At 39.2% G+C, this 21141-nt stretch overlaps 1 protein-coding gene across 3 annotated transcripts in view; it reads right to left on the bottom strand.

The window, feature by feature from the left end:
- Positions 1–5851: 5851 nt before the first annotated feature.
- The window catches only part of ARK2N (arkadia (RNF111) N-terminal like PKA signaling regulator 2N), a 65136-nt gene continuing 49846 nt past the window's right edge, over positions 5852–21141 (bottom strand). For all 3 annotated transcript variants that reach the window (XM_079785091.1, XM_079785090.1, XM_079785092.1), the window contains 2 exons: positions 15382–15508; positions 5852–9747 (listed from right to left, as the gene is read on the bottom strand). In XM_079785091.1, coding sequence (XP_079641217.1) covers positions 9558–9747; positions 15382–15508 — 317 coding nt within the window. In that variant the 3' untranslated portion in view covers positions 5852–9557. The remainder of the gene's footprint in view (positions 9748–15381; positions 15509–21141) is intronic.

The raw sequence follows: 21141 nt of genomic DNA, 5'->3' as shown, positions 1-21141 counted from the left end.
CACTAGTAGGATTGATCAGGTTACAGGGCGGGTGAGACTGAAGGCACAGAATTGGCCTTCATTCCCTTTGGTTGACTAACCAGAGAGATGTACTCAGGCAGTGCACCAGACCAAGGATACAAGTGGCCACAGCTCTCTGGGGTACACTCTGTCCCTTAGAGCAGATACTCACCTGCAGCTCCAAAGTCTCAGCAGCCTGTACAGAGTGAGGGTGGGAGCACCAGAATGCCCTCTGCTTTTTATCCATGCGAGGACCCAGGGGATGGGGAGGAGGGATGAGGGGATAGATAGCAAGTTTATTCAAGCTGTACATTCTTCAGGTCTGACCATGGCCACACAAGAACATCTACAAGTCAGAAATTTCGTTTATATTTTAAAATCCCGATTTCTGTTTCTGTTGAAAAATCCATAGATCTGACAGCATCAAGCCTGTATACTCTCATGGCAAGGGACACAGCTTTCCCCTGTGGACAAAGTACAAGCTCTCTCCAGTTTGCTGCACTCGCCAATGCATCACTTCCACCACCCACCTTGTTCCTGTAGTCACTTGAGTCCCTAACTTTAGAGACTTTGAATAATCCTGTGCTATTCTATTACCTTATGTGATGGCATCGCCCCCACCCTGCTGGTGGGCCTGAAAGTATTCTCCCTTCACAGATGAACAAGGTGAGATCCAGAGAGGTAACGGACGTCAATAGGTCACACAGCTGGCAGCAGGTGCAAGAGGCAGCTGCCGGCCCCGATTGCCCCTCAGGAGCAGGGGGAGGTGGAGAAGCCCTGAGGGGTGATCGGAGCCGGCAGCCACGGCTTGCACCTGCTGATGATGCTCGGCAGCAGCAGGTGCGAGTGCCGGGCAGGACCACAACGCGTGGGAGCAAAGAATGTTCAGTAACCACCAGATGTTCGTCCTGATGACAGTAACCGGCGCCCCACCTTGGTCTGGCGCCCCGCTCACCTGCTCCACCATCCCATCACAGCCGACACCCACCATGTTCCACGCTCTGCTGCCTGCTGCTGACGCCCTCCATGTTCCTTGCGTGCCCCCTGGTGGTCAGCGCACATCATAGTGACCGGTTTGTTCCACCGTTCAGTCTATTTGTATATTAGGGTTTTATATATATAGTTTATCTTCCTTGGAGACATGTCTATTCAGATTCTTCATTTGTTGTTAAATTGTAAGAGTTCTTTGTATATTTTAATACAAGTTCCTTATCAGATATGGTTTCCAATTATTTTCTCCATTTTGTGGGGTCTTTTCACTCTCTTGATGGATAGTATCCTTTGAAGCACAAAATTAATTTTTATAAAGTACAGTTTATCACATTTATTTTCGTTGCTGCTTGCGCTTTTGAGGATACATCCAGTAAGTGTTGAGGGCACCTAAAAGGAATCAGCTTCATATCTTACTCATGCCCACTAATACCATCTGGAAAGTCATAAAGAGCTTTTAGTTGTTTGACTTGAGACAAAGAAAAAAATTAATTTTATTATGAAATATTTAAGATATACATAAAGGTACAAAGAACAACATACACCTGTGTCCCCACTACCCAACTTAAGAAAGTTTTGCCAAAACCAGTTTGGCTCAGTGGATAGAGCGTCGGCCTGTGGACTTAAGGGTCCCGGGTTCGATTCCGGTCAAGGGCATGTACCTTGGCTGCGGGCACATCCCCAGTAGGGGGTGTGCAAGAGGCAGCTGATCGATGTTTCTCTATCATCGTTTCTAGCTCTCTATCCCTCTCTCTTCCTCTCTGTAAAAAATCAATAAAATATATTTAAAAAAAAAAAAAAAGAAAGAAAGTTTACCAATAAAAGTCCCTGTGTCCCTTTTCCTATCTCCACTCTGGAGGTAGGCATTTACCCTAAAATTGCTGTTTCTTATTCTCATGTATTTCTTTACACTCTAACTACATGTGTATGTACCCTTTATCAAGAAATAAATTTCATATAAATAGCATCATGTAATACTTATCTGCCACTGCTTTCCTCCACATTGTTGAGATTTGTCCATGTTATTACTGGTATAAGTGTATAAATATAGCTCTAGTTCATTAACTTCCACAGTGGCTGAACATTGTATAAATACATTATCTATCCTATAGATGGATATCCAGCTGAAATAGCTAAAAACAGAAAATGACACTAAACATTTTTGAGCACATAAACTAGTTTCCCTAGAACCATGGCTTTCCATATCTTTTTGACTGAAGCCCACAGTAAAAAATACATTTTATATCTCAACTCTATGCACGCATATGTTTGTGTGTAGATGTATATTCAGTATATAACAAAAGCTTCACGTGACATTGTCTCCTACGAGGTTTTACGTTGCTCTAGTTCCTTAAATGTTTAAACAAAAGATAGTTTATAGCCCTAGCTGTTTTGGCTCAGTGGATAGACCATCAGCCTATGGACTGAAGAGTCCCAGGTTCTACTCTGGTCAAGGGCACATACCTAGGTTGCAGGCTCGATCCCTGACCCTGGTCAGGGCGAGTGCGGGAGGCAACCAATCAATGTGTCTCTCTCACATCAAACCTCTGTCTCTACCCCTCTCTTCCGCCCTCTCTAAAAATCAATGGAAAATATCCTTGGGTGAGGATTAACAACAAAAATAAAGATGCTTTATAGACAATGAATTGATTTCATGACTTCTCTATCTAGGCTACCATCACAGTTTAAAAGCTGCTCAAGAGTATCATTCCAAGGAGTGGAACTGCTGAGTCATGGAGTGTCTTAGCTTGGGTTGCCCTAACAAAACACTACAGAATGTGTGGTTTAAGCAACAGACATTTTTTTCTCAGTTCTAGAGGCTGGAAGCTGGAGATCAGGGTGCTAAGCATAACTGGGTTCAGGTGAAAGTCCTCTTCCTGTCTTACAGGCCTTCTTACTTTGTCTTCCCATTAAGGACCGCCGCCACCCCCCCCCAAAAAAACAAACAAACAAACAAACAAACAAACTCTCCTCCTCTTGTATGAGCACTAATCCCATCAGGGGGGCTTCACCCTTATGATCTCACCTAAATGTAATTACCTCCCAAGGCCCCACCTCCATTGGGGAGAAGGGCTTTTTAACATATAAATTGGGGGGGGAGAGGGGGGGAGAGAAACATTCAGTCCATAGCTTGAAGTATACACTAAACAATTCCACTCTTTCCTAAAATAGTTGTAGCAAATTATGCTCACAAAAAGACAGGCAAATTGTCACTGTTCTGCCTCCTTGGTGGATTTAAATGTACTGCCTATGTGAAATGGCATGCATTTCCATAATGAGCCCGAGCATCAGTCCTATGTTTACTGGTCATCTATATTTTCTTTTTCCATAAACTATGAGAAATAGAATCTACCTACAGAAGAAGTTTCCATGGCTATTCCAGAGCCTGCGCTGGAATGCTTACTCAGGTGTGTGGTTCTGGTGTTTCATCTGCAACTGCCGAAGAGAAAAGGGGGCCGATCAAACATTACCTTCTCAGGAACACTTCGTTTCCAGGCCGGCGTGAGTAGAATCAGCAGGGAAAGAAGAAAAGCCAGGTAAAGAGGTTTTGTTTTTCTTAAAGCTAAAAAGCCCTAATTTGAACCACAAGGGAAAAAGTCTTCTCTTGTAAAGTCTTGCTATATAAATCTGAATAAGTTGTTCTTCTGTTCTCAGTCTTTCAATATGCACAATTAGGCTAACAATCTGTACCACTTCTACCCCCATGTGGAAATTTTGAAATAAACATTATTTTAAAACTTTGAAAATAAAGAGTTCGCAGAAATTCAAAGTTCTGTGAACGTTAGTCATCCAATGCCTTCCAAAAGCTCAAGTGAGAAGATAGAACTGTAGTCCTCTGAACAGCTTTTTGGAATAAGCAATTCTCCTGAATTCTTGCCTAAAAAGCCCGATGGCTCTGCAAAACAATGAATTATCTCTAGGCAATTATATCCTATCCACAGCCCTCTCTTTTAGTCTCAGAGAAGAAATAATTCATTTTACAGGCATAGAAATCCAATCTGTCAGGGGTCAGATGGCCTTTCTGGAGCCTCCTGTTCCCTGGTTCAGGCTTTTTATACATTAGCAACCCACTCTCTGGGTCTGATCCCCCTCATGCTGCAGGTACCAAGATCCATCCTGATGTCAGACCTGCTTTAGACTCAGTCACAGGAGTGAGGGCTAAAGAGTCCACTACACTTCACCTTCCCATGCTTGGGAAGAAGCAATCATGGAAAGGAAGCAAATGACGGCTCCGAGATGTCAATTACCAACTCACAAAGGAAAAAGCTGGTTCTAATCTAAACAGCTTCCTTTACCAAAGAATAATAGGCTGGGTCGATATAATTTACAACCAAGGGGTGACCCCAACCAGCAGGCCAGCATCTGGAGCAGATCATACCAACTGCGGCTGCCACACCTTCCGAGGTTTGACTTCTCTGCCAGCAGGTACACTCATCCTTTACTCACATCCACCCCCACCAAATGGGATCTTGAGGCCTGGCAGAAAGAGATCCCTGCTGCCTAAACCCATCTCCAGCTAGAAGGCATGCCACCTACAGAGTGGCAGCTGAACTGAGCCAACAGTCCCACAACCTCTGCTGAGCCAATGGGTGCTTTTCTGCATCTCTACAAGGTTTGTGATCATCACATGCATTTCTTTACTGAGCTCATTGCTCCTTCCAGTACTTACTACTGCCTTCTTTTCCTCAGGCAGATTCTCCCAGCTCCACAATGGCCCAGGACCTTCTTTAGTTCTGTGAATCAGTGTGCTCCCAAACATGGAGTCGAGCAAGTGAAGAAAATCATACCTCCTAAGATAGCTCCTTCATAGATCACTAACATGGTTAAAACAAAACCTAGAAAAAATTCACTTTGATTGCAAAATTGGAACTGAAGAGATATTTACGTATTTGATAAAGATTTACCTATAATTTTTCTCTATTTAGACTAAAGTTATAAATAGCTGTCAACTACTGTGAAAAACATACAAATAAGGGAAGGCAAGGCCAAAAGGCAGCAAAGATAGGAGGAGGAAGCCAGAATGAGATTATTTTACTGATGCCTTGTCTAACCTTCAAAAGCACAGCATCCCAGGGCAAAAGGGTTAAAAAGCAAGGCCTTAAGTATTTTCTTCTCAAGCCTGTGAAAAGGAGTCTCACTAATATAAGTAGAATTAAAAATTCTTAGGAACACTAAGAGATACAGGAGTGTATGTTTTCATAAATATAGGTTCCTCATTCTCCTTTACACGAAATTACAAAAGCAACCAGATGTTAATGTGGTAGCTCCTATAATTTTGATAACCAAATAAAAAATCTGAAAATAGAACCAAATTAGTGCAGAAAATTTATTTAGGCTATTTCTGAAACACCCTGTATTTGCTTCAATGTTCAAGCACATGCAAAGTGCATGCAGTAACCGTGTCTTACCCTGGTGCTCTGGCCTCTGGGAAGTAACTGTCAGCTGAATTTTATTCCCAGGAACAAAGGTGCCTAGCACTGGGGAGTCTTCAACCCTCTTTGAAAGCTCATGGGCGGGGAGAATAGGAAAGCTAATGCAAAGCTATTTTTATCTAGATCTAACATACCAAAGGCCACTTGCAAAACATTTTGGAAGCAGGATACAGTTACTGCTTAGAAATATCAGGCACCTTATAACAGTAAGCTCTGTTGACAAAATATAATCCACTTTCACATCCAAAAGCTAATTAGGGAGCTGCTCCAGGCACCATCTAATTAACTGAAGCATATATAGAAAAAAAAATCCTTAGAAATTATCATTGTTTAAATACACTCTATTTTATTTTTGTCTTAAAATAGTTTAACCTTTATGCTACAGACTTATTTCAAAAAAACAGAAAATCTTATCTTGCACCAAAAAATATATATATAACACTCTGTTTTATTATTTTTTTTCTCCAAAGACCATTAAATACTAAATGGAAACAAAAACTAAATAATGAATGTAAAGAAGAACCAAATTTAGTTTTAAAAACTAGAGTTGCACATTTTAAAAGATAATTCTAAGCAATGATTTGTCGTCACTGCATCAAGTCCACACTCACACTCCAGCAACAGCAGATCTGTCAACCACCAAGTGCATTGATTCCTAGCCATACAATGGCTAACATTTCATTTTCACGGTAAGAGGAGCAAAAGGCTTCAATGACCTTTGTACTCTTTAAAAAAACAAAAACAAAACAACAACAAAAATATTTCCTAGTTATCCAGTGACTTTTTTAAAGATTACTACCCTTTAAAGTTTGTTAAAGAATAGGTACATAGTGTTTTAAATAAAATGAAAAAATACAACAGCATTGGACTAAAATATGTGATTATTTTAAACAAACAGTGCACAATCTGAGGAAGTTTGGTTAGGGTGCAATCATTTTTATATATACACGGAAGTCACATCATACACATACTGGAAAACAGGGATTAGGGCTCTTTGCCTTAAAAAAAAAAAAAAAAAAAGTTAAACTAAAAGACAAAATTGTGTCCCCAGCTTTTTCAAAAACTGTGACACAGTATAAAAAAGCAGGCAACAAATTCATTTTGAAGTTACCTATGGTGCTAATCTGCTCAAAGTAACAATGAACAATTGACTAAATTAGCAAATCAGACAGTTCATATTCACAACTGATAATAAAAACAAAAACAAAAACAGTTTATGGGATGCTCAATTGTAAAGGATAATGGAGAGTCCATTCAGTCTGGCTCCTTCCAACAAAACGAAAGGACAACTACAGTGAACAGCAATTACATGTTACAGGCAGTCGTGATGATGTAATAAATAGCTGGTTACTGCTCTGTGGTTTCAAACTGGGTGGAGAGGAGACTTAACCAAATTAGTGCCATAAACCATCTGTGACCCAAGTGCACCATTTAGCAGAGATATTATTTTGAATGGACAATGTTCTATGAAGCATAAAAAAGTATTTATGCTACCAAATGCAAAATTTTGGTTAAAAAAGATCACCTTATAAGAAATTTCAAATGCCACAGGAGTTGTTTACCACAGAATTTTGTCATTAATATCTTGCCAGAAACTACATCCCTGCTCTACTGGATCTGGCAATGAAAGAGGAGTTGAAGCATAGTCTCTCTATTGTTAATAGGTGGGAAAGTTCCAAACTAGTAGGAGGAAAAAATGACTGTCTCTACCATCCCTTCTCCTCTCCTTTTTTGCATCTTAATTTCTAAATCTCTGTTATGGTGCATCAACTCAGGAGGCCGGGTGCTGGAAGAGGCACAGGTGAGGGCAAAGTGCAACCTGCTACAAAAGCAAAGGCCAGAAAAGAGCTTGGTTACAACTTCACTCTGCTCCCAATCTGCAGTGCACAAAGCACACTGAAAGAATTCTCTTCAGAGAATGACTATTAGGAGCTAAAGAAAATATGTCATGGGAAATCACCTGCTGTATAGAACTGGACAAACATATTAATATGAGTATATACTGCAAAACATTCTTTAAAACGGAGCTCTGCCCTGATATTGGGGACAAAATAAGCTGCAAAAACTTCAAGTCAAATAATCCATTCTATTCTTTTCCAATGATTTTCCTGGAACACACAGACCAGAAATTGTACATTTCTGCTTTGTCTAGCATTTTAATTCAAGTCACAAACAACGTGTAACAGTAAAATTTAATAAATTAATCCTAAAGTAAAATGTGAAGTGAATCTGCAGAAGGTCCTATTTCACTCTGGCTTCTGGGTCTTTGGTTTTTGTCTAGAACTGTAGCCATGTGAGAGACTTGAGATATGAGGCTAAAACTGGAAGTTAGTGATCTTTTAAAGGCTTGATCTATTAAGAGTAGATTGACAGAAAAATAAAAAGTTGATGAAGAACAGAGGCCAGATCAAATGAGACATCAGAGAAGCTCAAAGAATACATGCTTAAATACATTCCCAGGGAAGAGGTGTATGGAAGTAAAGCAGCAGGAAGAGGGTAAAGGAACAATTGAGTCTTTCAAAACATAGAAGAAAAGGCCAGGCAGGTGGAGCCAGGCCCGTGGGGTCTTCAGGTGCATGCACACACAGGGGGTGTCTCATTTATCTCAGCGGCCCCACAGCATCCAACCAGCGAGTGCCTTATGTGAAACGGGCACTTACTAAATAAGTGTCCACTGAATGAAACTAAGAAACAGTAGTTCGCATGCTCTTATGATAAGGAAGAGCCAGCAAGGTATTTGGGGAGGGAGGCAAAGGGCTTTAAGCGATATTATATGGTAAAAATGGACCCAACCCCCCCCCCCAAAAAAAAAAAAAAAGGCCAACAAAAACTGTGGAGAAACAAAAGGAGGTCTTCTAAGCCAGTATTTCTTTATTCCTCCTTGTGCACAGTACATAGTGTTTTAACTCTAGGTATTGTTTGTAAACTAATTGCACTAGTAACTACAACATGTTGGAGGAAAAAGGTAGTAACTAATGCTACAAACTCCAACACTGGTATTTCCTGAATTCCCTGAAGCTCCTACTATTCTTTGCCATACCTTTTAGATACTGTAAAACCTACAGTGCCATTAATGTGCTTTGCATCTCGTTTCTTATGGTGTATTTTGGTTTTTCTAATTTTAGGAGGTATTGGAGAAAAATACCCAAATATAGATAGAATCAGGTCAATTTCAGCTCAAGTTTGAACAGTTGTTGTACATCCTTTATAGAGAGACCAGCTATGAAAAAAGGCACTTTCCTCTCAGATTTGCAAGTGCCCAAAGCCTTAGAAGCCACACAACTCTATATTCTACCTAAGTAACAGGTTTCCATGTTTGCCCGTTATTTGAATAAACCAGGAAAAAGTTCAGGGCAAGAGATTTTTCCTACTGATCTCTCAGTATTCTCTTCATATGCCCAAAAAACCTTGTGGTGGGTATCTATCCGAAATGCCTCGGCCACAAAAGGAGACATTTTCCAAAGAGTTATGAATTATTGCAACAAAGAGACAAACTAAGTCACCTTGGTAGTATTTATAAACACAAAGGGACATGTCAATTATCTGTGTGTGGGAAGTCAGCCAGGAGCGAAGTCAGGAAAGAAGTTAGAAGACTTAAGCTAAAAGAAAATAAGACTCTGTCTTCTATTTCTAAGGACAAGTTTCAAATGCACATGCCCTACTAGGTGCCAATAAGGACCTGACTAATATGTGTGCAAATGCCCTAAGGTGGGAGTGCCAATGGGTGGGCTGACAGTGGTCAAGTCTAGATATTAATTTTATTACACAGAAAAATAAATATAAGATTCAAACACTGAAATTCATGTCACCTGGTAATTAAAAGGAGGGCAAAGTTTCCTAAGAAAAAGGTCACCAAGTAAAATGAAGTTGTCTAATAAATTCATCATTCTCATATTCCTACTGAGGGAAAGAAAAAATTCTTTTTCTCTGTGATTACATTATTTTCCTAAGTGACTTCTTCTGACTTACAAAAAAAGAAAAAAGAAAAAGGAGGGGAGCAACTTTCCATGATTTTTGATTATACAAATGCCACAACAGCTTCTGAGGCTGAAGCTATGACAATGAACTTCCATGTCACAAAGAGGAGGAGGAGGGAATGGAAGGGAACAGTGCAGAGAACACAGTGACATTGTATTACAGTAGGTATTTACGTCTGCTATCCTCATCCAAGGTAAGGTCAACAACTTCTGCAGGTGAAGCCCAGGTCTGCTGGGGAGTCACAGCAGTCCATGACTGTGTCTGCCGGCTGCTAACATACGGTGTGCCCGAGCCATGCTTCCATGAAGAAACACTCTGAATCACACCTCCTCGAGGATGGACACACCTGCAATTGAGATGAAGAGAAAAAACATGGCTAACCGTACTATAGGAAAGATAAAAGCAATACAGCTTCACTCGTACTGATCAATACTTTTTCTAAGATCAATCTACTATGCAAGTTCATGAAAACCACAACCAATTATTCCTCCCCTTTTCTTCCCTCCCTCCATGCCTGTCCATCTCCCCTCTCAGTTTAGCCTAAAAAAGCCAGGATTTTTGTCTCATTCAAAACTCCTGAGTTGCCTGGCCGGCACGGCTCAGTGGTTGAACGTCAACCTATGACCCAGAAGGTCACAGTTCAATTCCCGGTGAGGGTACATGCCCTGGTTTCAGGCTCGATCCCCAGTGGGGGGGGGGGGGGGGGGGCGTGCAGGAGGCAGCTGATCAATGATTCTCTCTCATCATTGATGTTTCTATCTCTCTCTCCCTCTCCCTTCTTCTCTGAAATCAATAAAAAATATTTTAAAAAAAACAACTCCTACGTTATGTATAGGTCTGTTATTGACAATGGATATATTTCTCTGAACTCATTTAAACCTTTGGATCTTCAGGACAGGGCACCACATAAATCCAGAACAAAATGAATATGCCCAAATAATCTTAGTTTGAACAAATGAAACAGTAAGAAATATAAGTGAAACTTGTTCTTAAAATAAGTTCTGTGCCATATTTGGTAATAACACCTTCAAAGACAATAATAGTAATATCCCTTTAAGGATTAAATTTCTAAAAGTCTGTAAGTACTAGGTCATGCATAAAGGATCAATTTCCTAGTTCTGAAGGTGACAACAGAAACACTTGGCTCCTTCATCAGAACTTCTTATGCTTTAATTCAGTATAAGTAACAAATACTCAGTTTAGATTCTTTAAAGGTAACAAGTACTCAGTTTAGATTCTCTAAAAGCACTCCATCAGAGGAACAGAACTGCCTCTTGCTGATGAACCTCACTAAGAGTTTACTGGAAGAAAATTGTTTCAGAAGCACTGACAAATCATTTCACATTCTGGTCAAATGATAGGACTTTGAGATTCCAGTTTAAACCACTGAGTAAGTTTTGATTCAAGTGAGAGGAAAGCTCAATTTATCATCATTATTTCAGGAAGAAATAGGACCCAACTGTTATAAGCCCTATAAAGAAAAATGTTAGAGGCTCAAAAACTGTAAGGCAACTAACATAAAGCACAGATTTTCATGTATTATCACATATTCTTTCTTTCTACATTATGAAAGGCATGGGGTGAGAGCATACTCAGTTATTTTTTAATTGGTCCAATCCCAATTCTAGTGCAGATACAGGCTTTCTCACAACTGCATATGACTGGCAATAGGTATAAAACAGTACCTAGTCTTATAACCAAGAAAAAATGCTTAGGCCTTACTTTTGGCGGGGGGGGGGGGGGGGGGGGGGGAGCGTAATAACTTTTTGTTGTTGTTAATCCTCACCTAAGGATATTATTTCCATTGATTTTTAAAGAGAGCAGAAGGGAAGGGGAAGAGAGGGAGGAGAGAGACAGAGAGACAGAGACAGACATCGATTGGTTGCTTCCGGCACATGCCCCAACCCAGGCATCGAACCTGCTACCCAGGTACGTACCCTTGACAGGGATTCGAATCTGAGACCCTTCAGTATGCGTGAGCTGACACTCTTTCATCCACTGAGCAACACTAGCCAGGGCATAAAAAATAACTTTTGATAGAATAATTTCCTGCTCTTCATACACTAAAACTAATAAAGGACACACTTCACAGTAGAAGAGATTTAAAAAAAAATACAGAAAGGGGCAGGCTCTGATGGTCAGCTTTTGATACAGTTAACTTATATTCTTTAAAAAAATTAAAAATTAATCATTCTTGCTGTCATTTACAGAGCCTGAAGGTGACCTCTTAGATAATACTCCTTCTTATTTTTCCTAATTGAGGATGAAATGAATCCTGTGGCTTTAGGAAAATATTTGTCTGTCTCCCTTGATTTTTTTAGGATTAATGTTAGCAATTGGGTTCTAGGAAGCAACCAGTCTAAAATGCAATACGCTTCTCACATCTATTCTTTTGCTGAGGGATGAACAGACATTAGCACCAATCACCACAGAACCAAGACTACGCAGTGCATTAGGTAAGGGTCTGATTATCACAAAGGCTTCAGAGAATAAGTACTGAAGGAACTGTTCCAACACAGTTCCATGACAGAAAGATCTGTGCTATAAGGATTTAATTTCCTAGGGTAATTACCAATGAGGCCGGTAGAAGAAAAGAAGGAAAAGGGACCAAGAACCAAGAAAAATATTGGCATAGGGGTCATAAATTAAAACTGCTGGCAAAATGAAGTGGCACAGAAATAGAGGTGTTGGAAAAGTCTCTCACTGGCAAAGAATATCTTGTGAAAGTGGACTGTCCAACAATAAACACCTGGAAATTACAACATTTAGGTCAGGAGTTCATCACAGCAATACAAAGCAGCCATAAAAGATGCATTCAATTATTAGTTCAGAAAGCATGCTTTCTAGTGTATTTGACTAGAAGAAACACAGAAGTGAGCATATCAAAATTGAAAGTAACAGAGCAGGAAAGATGTTAACATGCAAGAAAAGAAAAGCAACTTTAAAAAAAAAGGCACATTACAACTAGAATTACTAAGTCAAAGGTCAAACAAAATGCTTCCAAATATGGAAAAATGGCACCCAAAGCAATTCAGAACAACCACAATTCCAAAGAAAACTCAAGGACTAAATTTGCGTTTTTAAAAACCTCTCAGAAAGCCCCCAACAAGGTAGAATATCATAAGAAAAAATAAGAACAGGATGACTAAACCCAAACAAAACATCTATGCATGCAAAGCAAATTAGAACAAAAAGATGTTGATCAAAACCTAAAACCTTTTTCCAAGCGATAACCCTGCCAGAAGCCCATCAATACTTCATAACTGCAACCCTAGACCTGTAAAAGAAATAAATTCCAGATGAGATACAGGCGGCCACAGGGGCAATTCTGAAGCAACCAGGAAAGCCTCTCCCCCACCTGCTTCTCAGCTACTTAATCTCAATGTTTAAAACCTTATTGGGCTTCTTTTCTAAAGAAACTGCTGAAATCTTTTCAGAAAGACAGAAGAGTTAGTGAGACTCCACTCAGTCTGTAACCAAAGACCAAAACAAAAGACAGTCCCAACATGATCTGTTAACTCTACATCCCATTGTTCGGACAATATAACTACTGAGATTTCAGAATAGAATTGCCACCTCCAAGATATGATTTCCCCAGGATTCAAACCAAAGAGTCAGAATAAAACACATCTTTACACTTCAGATTCTGTAAGAGAAAGTCCTTGAAAGTAATATTATATAGCATGTCATTTAAAATGTAGCTAAGTCAGAACAAAAGTGAAACAAACATTATCTATAGAATAAAATGACAATATGGATAAAAGACCTAACAAGTTTAGAAGAGGGTGTACCAGAGATCATTTGTGTGTATGTTGGAGGTGATGAGGGACTTAGAATTTACATTTCCAAGTTTTAACAGAACTATGATAATTTTAACTCCAGATACCAATAATATTGGTAGAAAAAGAAGCAAAAATTTTCATGATGGAAGAAAAGTTGAACAAAGAAGCTGAAAAGAAAGATGGCTCACTCTACAACATTTTAGGCATAAAGAGGGTCAAGAAGGGAGACTTGGGAGGAGTTACTAGAGAACTGGACCAAGTGATATGTCTCAGCAGAAAAAGAGATTAGATAAACAACATAGGTTACGGTCTACTCTTTCCTACTTCAGTAGGAACACATGAATAATAACAGTGAATTAAAATTTGAAATGTAACTCAAGAGGAAGTTGGTGAATGGATAATGTGTTCCTGGCACTAATGAAGATAATTTACCTACATCAATCTGTCAATAGGCAGGGTAAGTTTTATAGGAGGGAGTCTGAAGTAAAAAAAAAAAAAAAAAACCTAAAATATTCTAGAAAGATCCTGACATTGGGGCTTAAAAAGAAAATGTCTTCTATACTATAAGTAACAATGGTAAAATGAACTAACAGCAGACACATGCTGAAGTAAAGGAATAAATCAGGAGTTCTACTTCCTCATCTAATAGATAAGTAAGCTTGAAGGGAATAAACAGAAAAATAGAAGATAATAGGAAAACAGTTTTAGAACAGGCAGGAAAAATATGAGATAAAGAAAAGATTATGAATGAAAATTCTTTCCCACGAGAATAGGGAAAATAACCATTAAAAAAAGGAAACAGCTATACAGGAATATTTATGGCATAAATAAAGATAGAGAATAAATGCTAATATAATACTAGTTCTAGTAAAAAATAACTGGCCCTTTTGAGAGATGGCACTTTAAACTATGACTTAACTCTGTATTCCTAAAGTCTCAATTGTTTAACTGAAAAATGCTCTCAGAGTATAATCAGTTTTCATTAGAAAAAGGCACCCTAAATTTCTGTGCCAGGTGTATTTTGCCCCACTCTCCACTTCCAAATTCACCTTTTATAACAGAAGAAATGCTGGTGAATGTTTTATTGCTAACCAAAGAGTAAAATCAGATCTAAGGGCAAGGCAATGTAGATGTTGCGGAAATCAGGAAACCACAACTTAACTCTTATAACATCGGAGAAAAGTTATTTGCTATACACAATACAGATTTTCCAAAGTCTAAATTTTTGTCTTATATCTACGTGTGTTAAATGTTCCCCAAGAATACCTCTGAGGGCTGCAACCAATTCTTATCATAAAGCAAGAGTCAGTAAATTTTTTCTGCAAAGGGCTACATGGTAAATATCTTAGGCTTTTGAGGGCTATAAGGTATCTGCTGAAACTTCTGAATTCTGCCACCGGTTGCAAAAAAAACCCATAAATAATATGTAAATGAAGAAGCATGGCTCTGTCCCAATAAAACTTAATTCATGAATACATTTTATTTGAATTTCATAGAATTTTCACATGTCACAAAACATTCTTCTTTTGATCCCCCCCCCCCCCCCCAACCATTTAGAAAGCCATTCTTAGCTCAAGGTCCGTATAAAAACAGGCAGCAGGCCAGATTTGGCCATTGGGCTAGTTTGCTGACCTCTATTTTAAAAATACCAAACTTCATAAAATATTTTCACAATTGACTGCCTTGTAGCTTTTTTTTTACTCTAAGAAACAGAACTCTCTGAGTCACATAAATATCATTAGAAATATCCTCTGTTAGATACAGACCAAAGTAACTTGCAAGTTTTAATGAAAGACAAGGAGAGGTACTCTAAGAAACAAGCAAAAGAGATACGTCATCAGATGCATATTTACCAATTATTTGCTCCAATATATTTTCAAGATAAAGTGAAAGGCAAGAAAATATAAGAGGGGGGGAATATGTCCTAAGAGAAAAATCTGTCATGTACTCTAAACAAGAAAAACATCAGTTCTAGTTCACATACACATATGGTCAAGCTGTTCTTGATGAGATAATATGCAACACATTCTGAAGCTCATATCATGTCTAATCAAAAAGTGTTTCTTAAGCCAAAGGAAGCCAAGATAGCTCCCACCATTCATGCCAGCCATACTGTGATGCCTACCATTTTCTTCTCCCTTGATTTCTAGTTAAAATTCACAATTTAAAGTACCAGAATACTCCAAAAAATATCCTACCTTGCATGTTCCTGAACTCCCACAATCTCCACTTCACTATCTGAAGAGGCAATATTAATTTCTTCATTGAGTGGTGCACTGCCAGCAGATGTCTTGTCACTTGCTAGGAACCCTGGATCCAAATGACCTGAGAGAGAAGGGGGGTTAGGGGGGATAAGCACTACATTTTGATTTCTTACAACAGCAGAAAGAACTCATTGACAGACTTCTCATCTAGGTACAATCACAGAAAGAGAATGGTCTTATGAGTTCTTGCCACAACAAAACGGTTACCCATGTCAAATAAGCAGCAGTGTTCTAGTAAAAAAAAAAAAAATTTAAACAGACCACACCACACGCTCATAGTTATAAGAGCGTTCAAACAACATGGAAATACATAAAAGTAAGAATTCCAAGTCTTACTCCCTACTTGTATTCCTTAGGAGAAAAAACTTAAAGAGTACTTTGGTGAGTATGTATAGTATATCTAAATATAGGTAAATTTCTCTATAATAAAAGCCTAAGCGACCGTTACTGCGGAACAACTGGTCACTTTGATGTGCACTGACCACCAGGGGGCAGACGCTTGATGCAGGAGCTGCCCCCTGGTGGTCAGCGGGCTCCCACAGGGGGAGCACTGCCAGCCAGAAGCCAGACTCAAGGCTGGCGAGCAGAGCCGCGATGGTGGGAGCCTCTCTTGCCTCCCTGGCAGTGCTAAGGAGCAGCGAGCAGGCGAGCAGGCGGGCGGTAAGGAGCAAGGGGTCCCAGACTGCAAGGAGGAGGAGCAGCAAGCAGGTGGGCAGACATCCCCTGAGGGATCCCGGACTGCAAGAGGGTACAGGCTGGGCTGAGGGATGCCGCCCCCCCCCCCCCCCCCCCCCCCCGCCGCTCCCAGTGCACAAATTTCGGGAAAACGGGCCTCTAGTAAACTATAATAATACTCTATGTTTTGTTCCATAATGCTTTTTGCATTTAACTAGTCTGTCTTTAAATAACCCACATAACAATTCTGCCACTACTTAGAGGGCAAAGGAGCTCTCTGCTACTTATCATTTCAATAGAACAAAATTCTACCAGAAAAGTTCAAAGGCATAAATGGAATAAATACTTTTCTCTAAATTTTAAACAAATTTAACAATTTTCTCTAAAGGAATGCAGATTTGAAAAAAAATCTAGCCCCAAACCACATATAAAAATGAAGATCGCAATTTTTGCTCTGAGCAACTAAAACATAACCTGTATGGTGTTGATAGTTCTCATTAGACAGACACAAACCACACAACTCCAGGAAAAACAACTGTTTGTGGCACTGGGGCACACAAGGATTATTTCACAAGGGTCTTAATAAAGCTTCTATTACACAGTGCAATAAAAAACATTCTCCAACATCACAGAAAGCGTGAGCTTCCACAGAATTCTCTCTCAAGAAAAGCTAATGACATAGCATCAAAGTACATAGCTCTATAACAAATTCTAGCGAAAGTTAAAATTCAGCATATTTCCCATGTCTTAAATGTTCTGACATAAAAGGATGAATTTTAGAATATCTAGGAGTTAGTATGAATAAGCAGTTACAACAGGTACAAATTTGCATTTACTCTTTAAAGGGATTTTTATTTAAATACTAGAGGCCCGGTGCACAGTTTCGTGCACGAGTGAGGTTCCCTCGGCCTGGCCTGCAGGAATCAGGCCAAAACTGGCTCTCCAATATCCTCCCCAAATGGTCCCGGATTGCGAAAGGGCACAGGCCAAGCTGAGGGACCCCACCAGTGCACAAGTGGGCTGGGGAGGGAACATGGGAGGGCTCCAGGGCGTTTCTGGCCCATCTTGCCCAGTCCTGATCGGCTGGACCCCAGCAGCAAACTCACTTATCCCCTGCCTTCTCTCTCAGATGCTACTGGTTGGAGCATCTGCCACTTGGTGGTCAGTGTGCATCATAGCAACTGGTCGAATGGTCTAACGGTCGGACACTTAGCATATTAGGCTTTTATTATATAGGATATTGTCTCCTAATACCGAATTATTTTCTCCATATTTAAAAAAAAAACAACACTTTTATGACACCTTATATAAATTAAACCAGTAAGGTTTACACAATACAACTCTCCCTTCCCCTCATCTTTTATTTCAATTTTTCAAGGTCATTGAGAAACCTTGTACTTTCATACTCCTGCAAACGATTTTTTCTTTTTAAAGTTATAGGTGGTCCCAAAGCAAAAACTTTATCATTTTTATACCCTTTGACCCTGTAATCCCACCCATGACAATTCAGCCTAACGAAAAAAACTTTAAACAAAATGTTATGATGTCCAAAGATAAACACTACAGTGCTATGTAAAAACCTGGGGAAATGTATGAACATGTAAGTATCACACATAACGCTATAAAGATATGCAGGTGCTGGGTAAAAGCTGTGAAAAGTAATCAAGTTTGAATATAATTGTGGGTCTTTTTTACAATTCTTTAATAGTATTTTTTTCTATGAAAAGGATGCATAAATGAGAAAACAGAATATTAAAAAGCTTAAACCGGCTTCTAGATACAACTGGTGACTGAGATATCACAGTGTAGATAGGATTCTATCAGTGGCAGGAAGCACTCATCTTTGAACCATATGAACATACAAGAGATGGCATTCACCAGACAAAACCCAGTTTTGTTAGTTAGGGTAGCTGCTTAAATGGAGGTTTTGGTTAAGTCTAGGTTTGGTAAACCTAGATTCTTGCTCTGGCTCTAATACTTTGCTTGTAGCCAAGTCTTTTATCCAATTTCTACTTAAGTGTTGTAGTTATCACTATTGTCATGTACACTATTTCTACAGAAAGGAATACAAATTGACAAGTCTCTCTTTTTTCAATTATTTTGAGCAGCTTTGCTTTGTGCAACTATAACAGTTTACTTCATCGATTTGTTCTTCAATAAGTACTTGTTTATAACATGCTATGCACTGTGTAAAGTGCTAAGAATACTATGGGGAACAAGAGAGGTATACTCTCTACCCTCAACAAGCTTACACTGTATCTGGGGATAATAAAAAGTAGTCCATTGCCAGGTGGCTTGAAAACTGCTCTGAAAAGGAGGTAGAGAGTCCCTGGAAACAAATAGAAAAGGAACATTTCCCAGACTAGAGGATAATCAAGGAAACTGAACTCTCAGGGAGGAGTAAGCTTAGGTAAGAAGTAGCAGCATAAGAAACACTATATTATCCTTTAGGGTATATAAGTTTGCTGGGATCAGCCCGTTTGGCTCAGTGGTTGAGCATCAACCTAAGAACCAGGAGGTCATGGTTCTATTCCCGATCAGAACATATGCCTGGGTTGCGGACTTGGTCCCCAGTGCGGGGCATACAGGAGGTAGCCGATCACTGAGTCTCTCTCATCATTGATGTTTCTATCTCTCTCTCCTCTTCCTTCTTCTCTGAAATAAATAATGAAATAAAAATCAGTGCAAGACAAAATACGGCACATGAAGTTAAATTAGAGTGGGCTAAATACAAATTTCCTGGTGAATGTTAACTCTAGACTAATGGTGTGAGAGTTTTGCCACATTTCCTGTCAGAGCCATTAGATAAAGTATGCTATTCAGATAACAAGTCAGCTGGGATCCACATCAAGTCTGTGGGATGCCATGCTCTTCAAGAGACACCAAGGCATTCTCCAATAGCCAAGAATGAATTCCCCATTCTATTTCAGACCCAAGGCAATTAGTCCTTTTCTCTCAATGTAACCCTCTTTAGCATGCCACATTCCTTTGAGAGCTCCTGTGCAGAGCCTGACATTCTCTGGCCTTTGGTCCATTCCCCACTGCCTCCCCACCCCATACCCTCACAGGAATCCAATGTCAGAACACTGCCTAAAGAATACACAAAGATGATATGAGGTTCTTTAAATGCTGTCAGTGGTTATAATCTATTCCCATTCTAAGACAAGAATAAGCCCTGTAGAAAAAGTGTAAATACCACTATTACCATATGTTAAACTGAACATTTTTTGTCCTCCCACTACAGACCTTTTCAACACATAAGTCAGAAAGAAGCAATAGAAAAAGTGGTAACTAAATTATCATGGGAAATATTTCTTTTGCCTTCAGAAGAAATAACGTAGCTACTTTTTATTTTTTAATTGATATCAGAGAGAGGAAGGGAAAGGAGAAACACATCCATGTGAGAAAGAAACATTGATCAGTTGCCTCTGGCATGCACCTTGACCAGGGATCGAACTCACAACCTGGGTATATGTCCTGACCAGGAATGAAACCCACCACCTATTGGTGTACGGAATGATGCTGCAATCAACTGAGTCACCCGGGCCAGGGCTGTAGCTACTTTTTAAATAACTGGTTTTAAGAACTAGTCCTGGACCTCTTTGTAGCACTTAAAGGAAATTATTACATACTGGATGGCAACAGCATGTTAGCTATAAAATAAGTTAATATTTTAAGGTGCTACTCATTTAGCTTTAAAACAAACAAATTATTAGCTTGTGTTTAGTTTGCTCAAGAATGTTAAAAACAATTTTAAAAAGGGAAAGGTTAGAAAATAAAATCTTAATCGTCCATATGAAGCTTGTAAACATGAGGAACCTGACCAAAATTGACCTCCTTCATAAGACTGATATATTGACTTTAAAGTGCTAATAATAGAAACATTGCCATTCTGGTCTGATTATAAAAAGCCCTACACTAAGGACAGGAACCCCAAGATTTGTTTCTCTGCACTACAACGAAGCTTGCATAATGGACAAATCAAGATTACCATTCCTATTTTAAGAATGAGAAAATGCACAATGCTTACCTTCTTAACAAGAAGGCTGATTGGTGGTGGGGGGGGGGGGTAGGAAGATGGGATCATTTGTTTAGAATTTTTAATTTCCCAGGGGGAAAAACTCTAAACAAATTTAGTTTACCATAATTATAAGTCTTCCAAACCAAAATAATTTCAGACTTATGCTTCTCTTAGCCTCATCTACACATGTTTACAGTGAGCTATTACTAGCAATAAACAAAAATATCAGATATGTTGGTACTGTTTCCTAAACATATCCAGTGCAAGAGTTAGCTGGGGGTGATTATTAAAAACAGATTCCCAGACTCCATTTCAGATCTACTTACAAAATATTTGGGGAGAAACCCTAGGAGTCCGAACTTTTAAAAGCACCCTAGGTAATTTCTATACTCAGACAAAGTTTAGGAAATACTGTAACAAGAGCAACTTTATGCCAGGGCAGGGCATAAATTAGCAATCCATTAATTGGGCCCATTAATTACCTCCTTATTCGGTCTATTTGAGCATAAATACATTAACATCATGCTGGTTAGCACTCCTGTGGGCCTACTGTGTACTGTTCTCAGTACATTATATATGTTATTTCACATTAATGGTAACTAACCTTTAGGTATGGATACTAGTTTTATAAATTGGGAAACTGAGGCTTTACATAAGTTACCTGAGGTCCCACAGTTTTTAAGTGGCTGCTGGTTCAAAACCAGGATGTTTTGTTGCCACCTCCTACACACTTCAATTCTAGCATCAAGTAAGAAAAAGTAAACACATGGCAACAGTTGAAATGAAAAGTTTAAGTCTTTTATTGACCAGGGGGCTTTCCTAATTTCAACTCTTTTTGCCTTGGTTAAAGTTTAAAATAAATAGTAAAAACTATTTTGCATACAAGGACATGACCTAAATGCTTGGAAAAAGAGAAAAACTACTCTATCTCCAATGATTACTTATGTGATCCTAAATGGAGTCGGGCTGCTGACCTGGTCTGAGATGCTGCTATTACT

Source organism: Cnephaeus nilssonii, assembly GCF_951640355.1.
Source record: "Cnephaeus nilssonii genome assembly, chromosome: 11".
In the NCBI taxonomy this organism is placed as follows: Eukaryota; Metazoa; Chordata; class Mammalia; order Chiroptera; family Vespertilionidae; genus Cnephaeus; species Cnephaeus nilssonii.
Note: the sequence above shows the minus strand (reverse complement) of the source record. Positions and strands in the feature narration are given on the sequence as shown.